The sequence below is a fragment of the Eretmochelys imbricata genome, chromosome 3 (genome assembly GCF_965152235.1).
Source record: "Eretmochelys imbricata isolate rEreImb1 chromosome 3, rEreImb1.hap1, whole genome shotgun sequence".
Lineage (NCBI taxonomy): Eukaryota > Metazoa > Chordata > Testudines > Cheloniidae > Eretmochelys > Eretmochelys imbricata.
In genome coordinates this window covers 173,336,244-173,354,259 of record NC_135574.1, presented here as the reverse complement: position 1 = coordinate 173,354,259, position 18,016 = coordinate 173,336,244, and the positions used below count along the sequence as shown (strand labels likewise).

The following is an 18,016-nucleotide window of genomic DNA, read 5'->3' as shown; positions in this document are numbered from 1 at the left end:
GACATAGTACTTCAACTAAGGCCTCACCACTGCCAAATAGAGTGGAATAACTACTTCTAATGTCTTATATATGACACTCCTATGAATACACCCCAGAATGATGATTGCCTTTTTTGCAGCTATGTCACACTGTTCATTCACATTCAATTTGTGAACCACTTTAACTCTCAGCTCCTTTTCAGCAGTACTACCACCAAGTCTGTTATTTCCCATTTTGTACTTGTACATTTGACTTTTCCTTTCTAAGTGTAGCGCTTCGTACTTGCCTTTATTGAGTTTCATCTTTCTGATTTCAGACCAATCCTCCAATTTGTCAAGATTGTTTTGAATTCTAATCCTCCTGTCCTCCAAAGTGCTTGCAACCCCTCCAAGCTTGGTGTCATCCGCACATTTTATAAGCAGACACTCCACTCCATTATCCAAGTCATTAAGTAAAATATTGAATTGTATGGACCAAGGATTGACCACTGCAGGACCCCACTAGATACACCCTCCCAGGGTGACAGCGAGCCATTGATAACTACTCTTTCAAACAGTTGTGTACCACTTTATAGTAATTTCATCTATTCCACATTTCCCTAGTTTACTTATGAGAATGTCATGTGGGACTGTGTCAAAACCCTTACTAAAATTCAAGTTATATCACATCTACAGCTTCTCCCAACTTACTAGGCCAGTAATGCTATCAAGGGAGGAAAATAGGTTGGTTTGGCATCTTTGTTCTTGACAAATCCATGTTGGCTATTACTTATTACACTATTATCCTCAAGGTGTTTACAAACTGATTGTTTAATAATTTGTCCCAGTATCTTTCCAGATATTGAAGTTAGGCTGACTGGTCTATAATTAGGTTTGGCAGGATTAGATTTTTATTGGTAAATGTCAGTAAATTTCACCATACACACAGAAACAAATGAAAAATATTTCCATCAATAATAACTGAAATTTACAGATCGGCAAAGTTAGACATGTGTATTGTATATTTTGACATGTGATGTTGACAATGTGTTTTAATGGTTATAAAGCTTTACCTTGTTGAATTTCAACTTCTGCTATCATTAAATAATTATCATCTGACCTCCCTCCATAATTTCCTGCAACTGTGAAAATTTAAATCAATAAAATTGAAAAAAATGCTCTAAAATACATATCAATATTATTAATCTAAATTATAAACAAAAACCCTGAATTCTGCCAAATTTATCTATAATTCCCCAGGTCCTGTTCGTTCTCATTTTTAAAGATAGATACTATGTTTGCCTTCTCCAGTCTTCCGTCGCGTCATACATTGTCCAGGAGTTCTTGAAAATAATAGTTAACTCTTCCAATATTGCTTCAGCCAGTTCCTCATGTATCCTAGGATGAACTTTTTCAGGTTCTGTTGACTTAAATACATCTAGTTTATCTAAATATTGTTTAATCTGTTCGTCTCCTATTCTGGTTTGCATTCCTTCCCCCTTGTTCTTAGCATTAACTGAATTAAATATCTGGTCACAGTTAATCTTTTTGGTGAAGACAGAAGCAAAATAGGCGTTAAACACCTCAGTCTTCTTGATGTCATCCATTATTAGCTCTCCTTCCCTGCTAAATAATTGACCTACACTTTCTTTCATCTTTCTCTTGCTCCTAATGTATGTATAGAACCTCTTCTTATTGCCTTTTATGTTCCTTGATAAGTGTAACTCATTTTGTGCCTTAGCCTTTATGATTTTGTTCCTGCATGCTTGTACTATTCTTTTCTACTACTCATCCTTAGCAATTTGTTCATGTTTCCACTTTTTGTGTTCTAAAAATAACTGATGAGAGGATAACTTGGGCAACTTCCTGATCATATGCCTTCATAAATTTTGTGGAGTACAGAGTAAACCCCATTCATCTGAAACTCCCTTGTATTGGGAATCTAGGTTACATCATCCAGCAAGAATCACTTACCAAGTCAATATTCAGATTATCCACAATCCCATTAATCTAAATGTTTCCAAGTCCCAGAAACATTTTAGATAAATGTGATTTCTCTATACTCCACAAAAAGAGAGTATCACATTTGAAATATTTTCTACAGGGGAATGATACAAGAAAAAAAGATACTAGGGAGAGAGTACATTGAGGCTTATACAAATAACTAGTGTATACTGTCTAACTGCAACAGTATACACTGTAACTGTAACTCAAGTTATGAAACAGAAACCGGCCTGCTGCTATTCATTTTAATTGCTCTGAAATTATATCCAAGTATTTGATTCAAAACAAAGCTGTGCAGCAAATAAAAAGATTGTAGATTTAGTATATACAATATGCCAGCTAAAATGACAACTTTAATAATAGTCATCCAACCCACTTTCAATTAAAAGGTGATTAAGAAAAGTTACCAAACATTACAATAAAATTCATTCTTAAATTTAATTAAAATAATAATTCTTCTATTCCTATGACCAATCTAATTAAAGATGTCATACCCTATCTTAAAATTATTGTAATTAATTTAAATGGAACGATCCAATTCCTTGTGATAATTTAGTTGGAATATTGTGAAGAGGTTCCAATGTGCTTTTCATATTACAATAATACTAGAACAGAAGAAGCATGGGACCAAGATGCATATTTATCCTGGAAACACTTTTTACTAGGATTAAAATGACAGCGGAATGACATACACAACAATTTTTTTGAACAATCAGCTAAAATGCACACAAGCTGGAGTGCTTGGTCACAGATAACTGAACACAAATTGCAGGCACAATCATCTCACTGTCCACATGTGCACCATGCCTGGGAAGCTTTACTCATATTTGTTTTTGAGAACTTGGCTTGTAATATCCATGTAAGGATAGCTTTTGTGGTCAGCCAGCAAATGTCCTCCCTGCAAGATGGATGTGTACTGAGTGCCTGATTCAAAGAGGTAAATGGATGTCTCATCATGCACGTTCTTTTGAAAGACGGCAGTTTAGGCAATGATCCCTTTTTTCCCCAGAATATTCAGATATAGTTCGGAAAGTGCCACATTTCCATAATCTAAAATACCATTAAATAATTCTATACAGATCTCTCAGAAATCAAGGACTCACTATTTATCCTTGTAGACAAGTGCTCCACAATGGTTTGGGAGCCTGAAGTAACCCAATATTTTCCACTGCTAAGTACCATCCTTCTTTGTAGAAAGGAGGATTGGTCCGGATTCTCTTCATAAGTTGCAAGTACCACAGCTCAGGCAGTGGAAGCAATATGAGGCATCTCCTCCACACAGGACTGAGCACATACTCTCAGAGGTTCCAGTGCCAGTCATCTTAGGCAAATACTCAGCACTACCAAGGCCAGTCTAGGACACACTATTTGGTAAAATTACCTGGACCTACACCCAAGAACACCACAAAAGATAATCCCACCAGCAATTCACAAAAGGCAAAACACAATTAAGGTTCAAAACAGGCCAGCCCTTGGGGAGCTCAGAGAGAAGGTGTTTATCTTTGTGTTTAGTTTTGTTCGTTTTTTAGGTTAACACATTATGCTACAAAATTCAAATCAGTCAGTCTCTAACCCGTATCATTCGAAAAAGCCTTCAGAATACTCCTGAGTGTCACAGACACAGCAATAGCCTTGAACAATAGAGAAGTATGAATTGCTCCATTCCTAGCAAAAGGGGTTAACGCACATGCTCAAGGGCAATAATTGAAATACCATTATTGTTAAATATGACACTGCACATAAATGCATGCTAGAAAGAAGAGGGGCATATTCATATTATGAAGATCTATACAAGCTACTGTGAGGGACATCATAGATTGATTGATTAATTAATTATAAAGGCCAGAAAGGACCACTGTGATCACTAGTCCAACCTCCTCTATAACATAGGCCAGAGAACTTCCTTGAATGAATTCCTATTTGAACTAGACCATATCACTTAAAAAACATCCAATCTTGATTTAAAAATTTCCAGTGAAGGAAATTCATGGTAAATTAACTTTACTGTTCAAAATTTGCACCTTATTTCTAGTCTGAAATTATCTAGCTTTCAACTTTCACTTACAGAATATTGTTATATCTTTAAAAAGAAAAGGAATACTTGTGGCACCTTAGAGACTAACCAATTTATTTGAGCATAAGCTTTCGTGAGCTACAACTCACTTCATCGGATGCATACTGTGGAAAGTGTAGAAGATCTTTTTATACACACAAAGCATGAAAAAATACCTCCCCCCACCCCACTCCCCTGCTGGTAATAGCTTATCTAAAGTGAATACAGACTAACACAGCTGTTACTCCGAAACCTGTTATATCTTTGTCTGCTACACCGAAGAATCCTCTTGTTATATTGCAGCCCCTGCCTAGGGTGCACTCCAGCAGTAGGAACGGCACAACCAATGCACCTGCCTCAGTTTTCCCTTCAGTGCTTCCCTAAAATAGTCCAAATTTAACTGGGAATTGGTCCTGCTTCGAGCAGGGGGTTGGACTAGATGACCTTCAGGGGTCCCTTCCAACCCTGATATTCTATGATTCTATGATTCTATGATTCAAATAGTCTTTCTGAATACAAATAGCCCCTGTGGGATTAATTTATCACAAAGAAATCCCTGTGAATATAAACCATAAAAAACCCAGCCTCCAGCAGTCCATCAATTTACAGCCCCGGTGTCTCTCAGTACTCTCATGCTTTCTGCAGTTCCAGTCTCTCTCTCTCTCTCACCCACCATGCTCACCTACCAGGTATTGCTCCAGCATCTCTTACCACACCTCACCCCAGCCTTCAGCCCTTTCTGGCCCTCCAGCAGGCATCTCCCTCTGCAGCTCCCAGCCTTCAGCCCTCTCTGGCTCAGGAAGGTCAGTAGGCTCCTCCTTCTGCTGGCTTCCTTGCAATTCCTCACTCTTCCCAGGGAGGGCCAGCAGAGCTGTCTGTTATCTCCAGGTTTCCGCAAAGCAACTCTGCTGCTCCTTCTGTCTCTCCTTTCCACTGTGCTCAGGCACCTCTCACCAGGGGCAGCAGGTTTGTATAATTTTTGGTGGTGCCCAGAACAGATCCAAGTCCTGCCCCGCCCCACACCTGCCTTATAAGCCGATGTATATTTTTTAAAATAATGTAAAAATGGACTGGAAACAGTAAGTGTCTAATAGTTTCCCTATATTACACAATGTGGGGGTGCGTGGGGAGATGAGAGCTCTGGCTGGGGCTGAGGATGAGGGGTTTGGAGTGACAGAGGGGCTCAGGGCTAGGGCAGAAGGTTGGGGTGCAGGGGTGAGGGCTGCTCACGGTGGGGCAGAGGGTTGGGCTGCGGGGGGGGGTGTGAGCACTCTGGCTGGGGGTGCAGGCTCTGGGGTGGGGCAGGGCTGGGGATGAGGAGTTTGGGGTGCAGGCAGGCTGCCCCAGGGCTGGGGCCAGAGAGGAGGACACCACAGTCCCCCAGCCCTCTCTCCCCAAGCAGCACACTCAGCCACCACCATCACAGCATGTGCTCCTGGGGCTGGGTCCTCTCAGGTCCCTGAAGCCCCTTGCCTCCCCTGTAGTGGGTGCTGGGGGGAGGGAGCTGCCATCACATGTGGCCTCCTCCCCTGCTGCAGCCTGCTGCCCCTCACAGTAGCCCCACGGAGGATGGAGCTGCCCTTTGCCCAATGTGGGGCAGGAGTGGTGGCTGCGGGCGGGGGAAGGGAACACAGATCATACGGTCAGACATTCACCCAAGCCCCAGCAGCTGCTCAGGTGAGGTCCAGACTCCAAATCCCGGAAGCCCCCTCAGCGTTGCCTCCCAGTGGGTGCGGGGGAGGGGATGGCTGCCAATCATGTGTGCACCTCCCTTCCCTCCTCCCTCCACAGGTGCAGCAGCCGCCTCAACCTGCTGCCGGCGCTGCTCTCATCTTGTAGGCAGCAGTGGCCGCCACCGCCACTGGCAACGGAGCGCAGAGCAGAGCAGAGCTGCAGGGCAGCCGCCCACTTGAGGCAGGGACGCCTGGAAGGACGCAGGGGTGGCAGGGACGCCTGGAGGAGACACGCGGGGTGGCAGGTAGGGCCCGGGGGACACTCCGGAGGAGACACATGGTGGTGGCAGGCAGGACCAGGGGAGAGACCCGGCTCCGAACGTTGGTGATTCCTGGACCCTGGGCACCACAGAATATTCCTGGACCCTGGGCACCACAGGCCTATATAACTCGCCACCCTTGGCTCTCACTTATTCCTTTCCTATCTTCCTTCAGGGACTTCTCAGGCAGCTCTCACCTGCCCTTTTTCTGAGTCCCAGGCAGCTTTGACTCACCCTAGGGCCCTTCTCTCACTACCAGGGCCCAGCTGCCTGCTTTTAAGACAAATTGAAGGGTGTGGAGTTGAGGAGTGCTTACTAGTCACAGGTGCACAGGTCTCTTCCCCCTTAAAGGGCCAGTGTTACCCTGTGACAACTCTATTATTAAATTTTGTTTCCCCACGTAGGTTCCCAACGTAAGTCACCTCTTAACCTTCTCTCTGATAAGCCAAACAGATTGAGCTGCTTGAGTCTTTCACTATAAGGCATGTTTTTCAACCCTTTATGCATTCTCTTGGCTCTTCTCTAATCCTAAATGGGTGGTGATTGTAAGAATATCAGATTATTCCTTCCAGTACCATCAAAACTGACCTCTGAAGCCAACAAGACAGGGGGAAGGAGCAGAGCTCAGGGGTCTTCTGAGCCGAGCAAAGGGGAAACCAAGCTCAAGGAGCCCAAGAGACCTCAGCAAGGAATCTGAGATGCACCAAGTAGGAGCCAAGCCCAAAGATGACCAGCAGAGCATGCATGATCACATTTTGAACTTCTAGATGATTTACTTATCTGGCCTTCTGGGGGTAGATCTTGGTTTGTGGGAGGAGCCTCAGAATACCACTGCTAATTTTCTTTTCCAAAATAACTCCTGCAAGCTATATGCTGGAAAACATTTAGAACAGTCTACAGTGGCTTAAAGTCACTTCTGGGACTACCTCTGAATGTCTGTTGGGTCTGGATGACTTTGATTAGAATCTGATAAAAGATTTGCAAAACCCATTGTTACATCTCAGGGCAGGTCTACACTACAGCCGGGATCTACGCTCTGAGATCGATCCACCGGCGGTTGATTTAGCAGGTCTAGTAAAGACTAGCCAAATCGACTGCAGACTGCTCTCCAGTCAACCCCTGTACTCTACCCCTGACGAGAAGAGTAAGGTAAGTAGACGGGAGATTTTCTCCCATCGATCCCCCACGGTGTAGACCCCACAGTAACTCGACCTAAGGTATATTGACTCCAGCTATGTTATTCACGTAGCTTGAGTTGCGTAGCATACATCAACTTACCACAGTAGTGTAGACATAGCCTCAGAAAAATCAAGGAGTCCAACAATGTTAGTATGAATTGTATTATATAGTTTTAATTATTATCTGATTTTGGTGAGAAGCAGATTTTTTGAACTATGGGGTTAGGGTCATGGTTCATCAGAAGCCTGTAAGTGAGAAGAACAACAGGACTTAGAGAGCAGGGAACAGAAAGATTGCTGGAAGGCCAGTGTTATGTCCCCTTTTCAGTAAATAGGGAAGTATCAACTTGTAGACAGTATGCAGCACCAGGAAGGAGGACTAGATTTTATTCTCACTTTTAACACAAATCTTCCTCTGCAGTCTTAGGCTGATTTCTGTGCTTCCATCGGTAAGATAGAGATAGTTTCCCTAACGTAGTGCATCTTAATTCTTTAATATTTGTAAAGAACTTTGAGATCCTTGGATAGTAAACATTACAGAAGTGCAAAATATTAAGTGAAGCAGTGGACTAAAAGAGGTAAAAATGTGACCTATTTTGATACAATTTTGAAGTCTCAGACAAATTCTATGTCTTCTGACCGTATCTATACTATGGATACCTTTTCCTTCCTGGGGCTGCTACGGAGTGTTTTCACTACTACGGCTTCCCCCTACAGAGCATGACAGGGTCAGGCCAGACGGATACAGGAGAGTGTAGGAAGGAAGGTATTAGCCTTAGGATAAGCAGCTCCTTCTTCCCGTGGTAACTGAGCAGGGGTTACTCCAGGTTAATTAGGACACCTGGGCCGTTTGGAGACAGAATTTCCCCACCCACTGTAAACAGAGTGGGGGCAGGAATTCTGAGAGATGAGCTGCTATCCTGACCCACTGCTAGAAGGAAGCGCGGGACCCAGAAGCAGCCCTGGTACAAAAGACACAGTAAAACAGAATTTTTAGGTGCCTATATTTTAAAATACATTTTTAGGAAGTTACACACTGTACTTGGAAGTTGATAATTTGTAACTTTCCAAGGGGCAACTTCAGGAAGTACACAATAGATCATTTCTCTCTCTCACACACTGTGGTAGGTGTCACACATCTTGCATTTGCTCACTTAAAAGCTTGGAAGTTGTACCCATTTCTCTCTCAGAGAGGTATGCAGTTCTGACATGACCAAGAATAATTCTACATGTCAATTATGTGAGACGAGAGTAGCCGCAGGAAGAAGCTAAATGGCAATTTTAGGGGGGACATCTAGTGATGAATGATGGGGGCAGGGAGCATCAAGAGGAGAATACTTCTTCCATCACAGAAAACAAATGTCCCCAAAAATAGAGGAGAAGGAGGAGTTTCTGCATCAGCACTTGCAGAATGTGTCTCACTCCCTTGCGGCAGCTAACTGAATGACATGTTACACGAAATGCAGGAGCAGCATGCAACCTCTCCTGCTGATAAAAGATGTCATCCTACCCTTTTCCCTAGATAGCTTGATGGCATCTCCTTCCAGGCGTGATGAATCAGTAGCTGCCACAAGCTCTCCATAGCGGAGCTCAGATATCTTTGAGCTACCCAGTGAGACCTCTGAAGAAACTAGTAGGCCTCTGAAGAGAACCTCACATTCCACTGCCGGGAAAAAAAACAAAACCTCTATTTCCAGTTATTTGAGGGGAAAAGGAGAGTGTAAGAAAATGTGATTCTTTTCTGTAATTTAGCCATTGTGTTTTCTTCCACAACAGCACATTTCTAAAAATATGAAAAGATTGGGGCGTAGAAGTTATGTTAATAGTAATTGATTTAGAATGAAAAATCATAATGTACAAAATGAATATAATTTGAAAAAATATTGATTGAAAAAAATTATGGAAAACAGGAGAGAGAAAATACATACATCAAATTATTTCTCAAAATTCAATATAAAAACAGTGTTCAACAACTAGAAAAAGCAGATACTGTTTTGTAATTAACATTTTCCAAGATGTTACTGTACATAAGTAAGCAGAAAAGAAAGAAAAGTTAACATAGCTCATGCTTATTTTCCAAAACTCAAAAATAGTTCATTTTGGAAGGAGAGGAAATCAAATTTGTAAAAACAATATCTATGTTCTAAAAGATGACATTGATGTTTTTAGAATAGCAGCCGTGTTAGTCTGTATCCACAAAAAGAAAAGGAGGACTTGTGGCACCTTAGAGACTAAAACATTTATTTCTTATGCTTATGCTTTGAATTTCTAGCATCTTAATCAAAATTCACTAGAGTAAAAACATTTCAATAGATAATGAGAGTCTTTGCTATTGTTTATGATTAATAGAATGTAAAAAATGAGTGCAGTAACAAGAAAAATATCTACTCATCATGCTTTCGGAAATCTGTGTTGAGGTTTCAATCTATGACATTTTTAGCGAACAACCAAAAGAGGTTTTAAAAAATACGTATCAAGAAAATACATTGGCCTTTGAACTCTACAAATAAACATGTAATTTTACCCTGGGTGGAATTTATGTTAGCTTAACTATTCCCTTACCTTCATTTATCTGAGTGCATTACTACATTCAACTGTACAACAGTTTGGGAACTGAGAGTTTTGCATTTGCATACTCATGTAATGAATATGTTACAAGATGTTATTGTACAAAACAATAACTAGAAAAGCAGATAAGTCCAACACCTTTTTAACTAAACTTGGAGAAATAAGATTATTATTTTCTCTTTTTCACAGAGAAGCAAGTCAACAAGGAAATCTCTCCATATCAGTTCTTGCATATTACCAAATCAGTGTAATTGTCCTCTGCACCCTAGCAGAGACTATAAGTGGCTAATGCTCAAAAAAAGAAATATTATAATAAAAATGGCAATTTATCATACAAACTACTAGTGAAAATCAGAAAGTAACCCATCATTGTTAGAATCCACTAATAGGTATGCCTCAGACAGAATTCTTATGGAGCTGTAAAGACGACAATATGGTATTGTTTGACTCTAGTAAGTCATATTCTGTCAGTGAAGTTTTACAGTATAGTTAAGACAGAATTAGTCACTAGAACTAAAAAAAAAATCTATAACTTATCTATTAAACATTGAAAGTTTAAGTCTTCACAGTAACTGTATGTGCTTACTGCAGCAGCTACTTTGGAGTATATGCCTGGGTAGTTCTGTAACTGCAGCACCCTCTGCTGCTTTTTCAGTTCTACAACATATAATTTTACACTCATATGGAATCACACAAAAGTCAACTAACAAGAAAACAAAAACTTGAACTTACAGTGATTTCAAATCAAAGGAATGTTTGCACAATTAAATAATCTTCTGTAAAGTTTACAAGAGAAAAATGTATTTTTCTAAGCAAACTTATTCCTGTGGTAGATGTGCATCTTCACATCACGACAACACTCCAGAGTATGCTGTTTGGGTGAAAAGCATATGGTGGTGTCAAGTGGATATTACTTGCAAACTCCACAATGCTTAACAATTTTGTGTCACAGCTTCCCACACATTGCAATTTGTTTAGGCTTGCAGCAAGTAATGAGGGAGATTTATAATCTTTTGATAATTTAATCTTTTAGTCACTTCACTTGATTAGGTTTATTTTTAATAAATAAATAAATAAATAAATAATCTAAGGATGTCTACTATAAGATATAATCATATAACAATTGTGGGGCCAGATTGCCTGCTTCTATTGGAGGAGGCCAAAGAGAGGAAACACTCAAAAGAACCTCCTTGCAGACTTTTCCCCCCGGGTTATTCTACTGATATGGGGGATTGTCTCTTTATGGAATGAGCAAGGTGTCTGCCCTCCAGAGCATGCTGATACCACCCCACGATATCAGCACAGCTGCACTGGACCACGCTGCTAGGGCTTCACCTGTTGGCCACAGCTCGCAGAACTTCCTTTAAAGAAGCATCCTATGATAAAGTTAATAAAGCCTGGGGCTGTATGACCTTCTTAGCAGACACCACACTGTTGTCCATGGAGAATGAACTGATCATTCCTCCGCCCCAGACTACTCCTACACATTCTTTAAAAATAATAAATAAATAATTATAAAATAACAATAATAAATAATACTGGATTTCCAGTTGTGATTTTTCCACCTTCTAGCAGTAATCCTTTAATGGAAAATACATACTTTGAAATTTTTTTTAGAAAAAGACAGAAATCAGGTACAAGGGTGCAGTCTGAGCAAGACGTTAAAGGAGCAGTTTCCAAAGTTAATGCCAGAAGACTCATGTACATAGCTTACTGTAGCTACTTCTATGGGCTCTATGGAAGAACTATTCAAGGTTCTTTTTAATTCCATTTTTCATAGAATCCTACCTGTTATCAGGTAATACTTTTGGAAGCAGTCACATTTATTCTTAAACAGCAGTTTATTCATATTTTATATAATGCTGCCAGCTAGTGGCTCACCTTAGAATGAGTTAATGTCTACTGGGAGTTGTAACAACAGGTAATATGTACTTCCATCTGCTCTACCATTCTACTCTTGGTGATGTACAGTGATGTCACTGGACTATTTAAAGAACTATGGGCAAAAAGAGTAAAGTACAGTGAAACAGGTACTAAACAAAAACACAAAAGACTAACAAGAAATGGTCTTTTAAAGATGCTTGTGTTAATAAAGGTAGCTGGGAATTTTACTGGAAAAAGCTAAGAAATAAGATATTAAATCATACTTATTGGATACCAAAATGATGTTATGGTTTAGAGAACATTTGATGTGCAAATACTTAAAATTATTTTATTTTTATAAAGCATTTTATATATCAATATTTAATAAAAGCATATATTTAATGTATAAAAACTCTCTTGTAGCCAAAACATTGGTCCTATATATAGCAGAGGTATATGGTAGGCAAAACAAAAATGCAAACATTTTGTATGTTTATCTACTAATCAGGCAAAAACCCTACAGCAATGTACAGATCTATGCAAAGAGCAGAGTCTGCTGTGAACAACCTATATGTACTTAGTGTGTCCCTAATGAGTACTAAAGTCCATACCTGGGAGACCTGTTGAGCTGGAAAGGGTATTACTGTATATGGGACCATTGCTGTATCTGTCTGTAACACACTGCTGGAGACAGGTTTCAGAGGGGTAGCCATGTTAGTCTGTATCAGCAAAAACCACGAGGAGTCCTTGTGGCACCTCAGAGACTAACAAATGTATAAGCCTTTGTGGGCTATAAGTGGGTTAAGGGCTATGAAGTGGGTTCTAGCCCATGAAAGCTTAAGCCCAAATAAATTTATTAGTCTCTAAGGTGCCACAAGGACTCCTCATTGCTTTCACACTGCTGGAGATAGCTGGAGCTGTGAGCCACAGTGTTACATCTCTGCCTTAGCAAGAGTGAGCTTTACTAGAAATTAGACTGTCAGCTCCCTGCTACACCAATCTGTCTTTCTCACTGGAAAATTCCTCAAGGCTCTCCCAGCCCAAACCTCACCTAGCAGGTAACCATCAGTGAACTTTAGCCCCCAAGCTCCTCAGACATGTTTCTCTGCATTGCAAAGCCCCTACCACTCTGCAGTCACAGAAGATATTAAGTTTGCTGCTCCTTTTAAAAAAGTCAGTCCGTTACAGCTTATTAACTTAACTGGGGTAAACACACCCTTCCCTTCAGACACAACACTCAATTAGTTTATAGTAAAAATAAAACTAGTTTATTAACAAAAAACATAGGTTAAGTGATACCAAGTAGAAGCAATAAAGATAGAAATGGGTACAAGAAAATAAAAATGAAAACACGGATCTAAAAGACTTAATCTAGCTAGATATAGTCTTTGTTCAAGATTGTTTCTCTCACCTTCACTCTCCTTTTCAGCTTTTACTGACCAGCCTGCTCAGGATCCACCAGAGAGATCAAATTGTTTGGTTCCTTTGTCTCTAAGGGGAAGGATAAAGACTGAGTGTCTCTCTGTTCCTCATATCCCCAAAGGAATTGTTTTTGTCTTGGAAGGCCTCCTGGGGATTCAGCCTCCTGTGTCTCTGTGGGGTGCAGGAGCCATGTAAATTTTCTGTTTCTTGAGTTCAGGATCATAATAAGCCCACAGGTTTAGCTCAATGGCTTTGTTTACTGCTAATATGTAAACTGAGGTAAGCCCACATTCCTTTGTCTAGGACAGACCTGTTTATCACATTTACCTAGGCTTGGCTGTCTGGAATTAAACATGGTGGTTCTAATATCGTGGTTCTCAAATGTTTTTTTTCGCAGACCACTTGAAAATTGCTGAGGGTCTCGGAGGACCATGTAATGAGCTTTCCAAATGGTGTTTGTACCATTAGTTAACTATTGTAAAGTGCTTTGGATAAAAGCGCTACATAAAAAAAAAAATCTTAATAAACTTTTTTTGTTCTACAAATAAAAGCATACAACTCATATTTTAATATCAATAGTCTTACCTTTCTAATGCGATGGATGTGCCCTCTTTCCCCCGCCACGGAAGCCGCCGAGTTGGGGCTGAAAAGGAGGGGGGTCTCTCCCTCTCTCCCCCACCACAGCAGCCCCTGTGCTGGGGCTGGGAAGGAGGGCCATCTCTCCCAGGCAGCTGCAGCCCTGGAGCTTGGGAAAGTCGCCTCTTTCTCTGGCCGCCACAGCCCTGTATGTCCCAAATTCCTCCCACACCCTCTTCTCACCCCACTGCCCCTTCCCCACACCCCCTATTCCACCCAAGGCCACCACCTCACCTTACATGTACATCTTCTCCAAGGTCCAGGCACCTAATTAGTAGAGCCACGCCTGCGTGGCTCCACTAATTAGGTGGGTGGCCCTTCATTCTCTCATGTGCGGCCACCCAGGTGCACATCTTAGAGGGAACTATTCAGGGACCACCTGAATGGAGCTTGCAGACCACAGTTTGAGAACCTCTGTTCTAATATCACACAGAAAGAATCCATAATTTTACATATAACATAATTGTAAAATGCATGTGTTAATATTAAAAACCAGTGTGTTATTAGTTTTTTACCTCACAAGGTATATTTTGAACAAATATCATTGCAATAGTGTGCGGGGTATGAATACGGGATGCCAGAGCCGTCTCTAGGGAGCTGCGGGGCCCGGGGTGGAAGTGACGAATCCGTCATTTCCGTGACCAATTGTGCCAGGTATTGAAGGCAGTGCCTTCCCAAACAGCAAGGCGTGCCTACCCTCCTCGCCCCCAAGGCCCTGCTTTGGCAGTGCCGCTGGGCTCCAGGGGGCTGGGGCCACTCTGTCTGCCTTCCCAGGGCCGTGGAGGCCACGGTGGCGGTGCTGCACGCTCTCCCTCAGGTGGAAGGTACAGGGTTGGGGGTAGCCTCCCCCAGCCAGTGGTTCACGCGCCGCCCATGCGTGCCAGCCAGCAGGGCCCCTCAAAGCACAGGGCCCAGAGCGGTCACCTCAATTCGCTGTACCCTAGGAATGGCTCTGCGGGATGCCTAGGGTCACTCTGTCACTGACCAGTTGCATTACAGTTAGTTGCTTAACAGAAGTAATTTAATATTGTAAAATGCTAGGGGATACCTTAGGACTGTCACTTAGGAGAGGCTGTGGAGTTCTTTAAAAACAGACACTGGTTGACAAGGTCAAACATAACACTAGAAAAATCCAAGAAGGAGACATGTAGAAAATAATGAATAATCTAACCTCAGAATTTTTAGGCAAATGCTCTAATAATAACTATTTCCTTAAACATAATTTAGAAACTGCTGCACAAAAGTCACAGTAGTCATTTTATTGTAAAATAATGTTAAAGACAATAAATGCAGAAGGACTAACTGCCCACAGAATAAGGATATTTTAAAAGGGTAAATGGGATGAACTAAGTAGTGAAAGGCCTTTCAGCCTGACATTGATCTTAGGCAAAATAATGGAACAGCTGTTACAGGATTAATAAAGAATTAAAGGAGGATAATATAAGCAATGCCAACAAAGATGGATTATGGAAAATAGATATGATCAACCTAACTTGATTTTTTTTTTAAAATGAAATTACAAGTTTGGTTGATAATCGTAACACTATTTCATATTTTTATCAGTGATCTGTAAGAAAACATAAAATCACCACTGATAAAGTTTACAGATTACACAGAGAATAATGCAGAGGTCAGGTCACTGATACAGAGTGATCTGGATTGCTTTGGTAAGCTAGGTGCAAGCAAACAACAGGTGTTTCAATACTGCCAAGTGTGAAGTCACATATCCAGGAACACAGAATGCAGGCCACGTGTACAAAATGGGGGAATCTATTCTTGGAAGCAGTGACTCTGAAAAAGATTTGTTGGACATGGAGGATAATCAGCTAAACGTGAGCTCCCAATGTGATTTTGTGGCCAAAAAGGCTAATGAGAGCCTTGGATGTATAAACAGTAGGAGTAGCGCAGTTATAATACTTCTGTATTTGGCACTGGTGCAACTGCTACTGGAATACTGTGTCCAGTTCTGGCATCCACAATTCAAGAAGGATGTTGATAAATTGGAAACGGTTCAGAGTAAAGCCACAAGAATGATTAAAGGATTAAAAAACATGCCTTATAAGTGTAAAACTCGAGGAAATCTATTTAGCTTATCAAAGAGAAGTTTATGGCTTGGCTTCATCACAGTTTACAAGTATCCACATGGGGAACAAAAATTTGATAGAAGTCGCTTTTCTCTAGCAGACAAAGGTATAACAAGACCCAGTAGCTGTAAGTTAAAAGTAGTCAAATTCAGACTAGAAATAAGGTGCAAATTTTTAACAGTGACGGTAACTGACCATTTGAACAACTTACTTAGGGATGTGGTGGACTCTCCACCACTGGAAACTTCTAAAATCAAGACTGGATGTTTTTCTAAAAGATATTCTCTAGTTCAAACAGGAAGTAATTCAGGAAGTCCTATGGCCTGTGGTATAAAGCAGGTCAGACTAGGTAATAACAATGGTCCCTGCTGGGCCCATATAATCTATTAATCTATGATAACGTATAATCTATGAATCTATAATAATGTCATCTTTTAGAAAATGTGATCTGTCATTTAAACAAGAATTTTCAGTATCACTAAATGTTTTTTCCCAAAAATCCCAAGGCGTGCTCATAAATCCATATATCCTCCCAATCCTTTCACTTGTCTTAATTATCCAGCTACTGGTGACTCACATTGTCCCGGATATAAGCCTTTATTAAAAAATTTGGATTTTTTCCCTTGGCCTTGATATTATTCCCTTGGCTACTTGTAAATCCTTCTGATCTCATTTCTCTTCTGAAATCTGTGAACTACTTCACCTACTTGGCAGTACTTCAAAAACACATTTTATAAGTATTTTTTGGCCTGTGCAGAAAAAGTCTGCAGTGTTAAAAAAAGAAGGCTACCAAGTAAAGAATGGATGGCCCAGAATGTTAGTCTCAAACAGCTATCCATACTTCAGATTTATTTTCCTTTGAAGTCAAAAATATTACTTTAATATATTGATATTTTTCTGCTCCTGAATGGTCAGTATTCACTGAAATATAACTGGAGAAACAGACAGGATTTTTGAGGTGAAACAGCCATATTTGAGAAGAATAGTGTCATGTCATAGTTTGGAGGAGGAGAGGAAAAAATGAACTTGTCTCTTGACTTTGTGATCCTTAAAGACCCCCAACTTTATTCTTTAAGCCTTTCAATTGAAAAAGCAACAAAAAAAAAAACAAACCTGGAATAGAGAATGAGATACTGAAGGATCAAGCACATAGTACATACAGACTATCTATTCAAGAGATAGCCCACAACTTTTACTATGGTGATGCTTTCAAAACATGTAGAAATATTTCTACTCCTTTCCCTCCCCATTTGAAATTTTTGTTTCCAACATATTACAGGTCTTCTCAATACCATTGTTTTAAAAGTTATCAGTAAGTAGAATATTATGTACATTTATTTAAGATTTGTAAATTGGTACTCAGTCAAAAATCTACAGTCTGTTTTGACAGCATTAATGCCAACCATTAGTTACTGCACCACAGTCAGAGAAGGTTAACATAAGGTCCTTGAAAATCTACTCTAGTTCTTCCCTCTCTGATACTACAAAGTGTCTCCTCAAAGAAATGGAGGACAAATGGTTTTACATCTTGAAATACAAATGCTGCAAGTTACCTGCTTCTATGGCTAACTAGTGGGCAAGAGGTTTTCATTCTTTCTAAAGCGTTGGCTGTGTACAGCAACATGTCCACAACACTTGTTGCACAATAGATATGTCTTAGCCCCAAAACAAAATTTGTAGCCAAGAGGGAAAAACAAAAATCAGAAGTTTGCATTGATCAGACCTGCCCATTTTTACAATTTTTATATGTAAAATGGCATAAACATGCATTTATCAACCATAAGGTTTTATATGCCACCATCACCATAATATCAGTGTTTCCCAGATAAGACAGATTGTCATAGAACAGTCATTTGGTAATGCTTTATATTAACAAAAATCAGGCTTCCACCTATACAACACCGTACTTATAGAATAAATTAATAACTTACAGACATTCCCTGTGTTGTCAAAACTTGTAAGAACATCTTCGATATTTAAAAGTCCATTGTTACATCTAGAAGACAACAGATATTTTCATTTTACCAACAAGTAAAAATATTCTTCTCCTAAGACAGTGAATTTGCCATACATGTTCATATCTCACAAATCTTTTCACTACACCTTTCATTACTATGCCATGAACACATATTATTTTAGCCACTAGGGGGAAGATAATGAGAAGTGTTCTGAAAATGAAGTGTGAGAATTAAAATCTGGGAGATTGTTTTAGAAGATTGTATTCTCAACATTGAAGTATTCTTAAAAACAAGCAAAT

General features: G+C 40.3%; 1 protein-coding gene across 1 annotated transcript in view; it reads right to left on the bottom strand.

The window, feature by feature from the left end:
- Window positions 1–18,016, bottom strand: part of CAMKMT (calmodulin-lysine N-methyltransferase) — a 341,515-nt gene that overhangs the window by 295,263 nt on the left and 28,236 nt on the right. Inside the window, exon 3 of the mRNA XM_077813858.1 lies at window positions 17,691–17,755. Coding sequence (XP_077669984.1) covers window positions 17,691–17,755 — 65 coding nt within the window. The remainder of the gene's footprint in view (window positions 1–17,690; window positions 17,756–18,016) is intronic.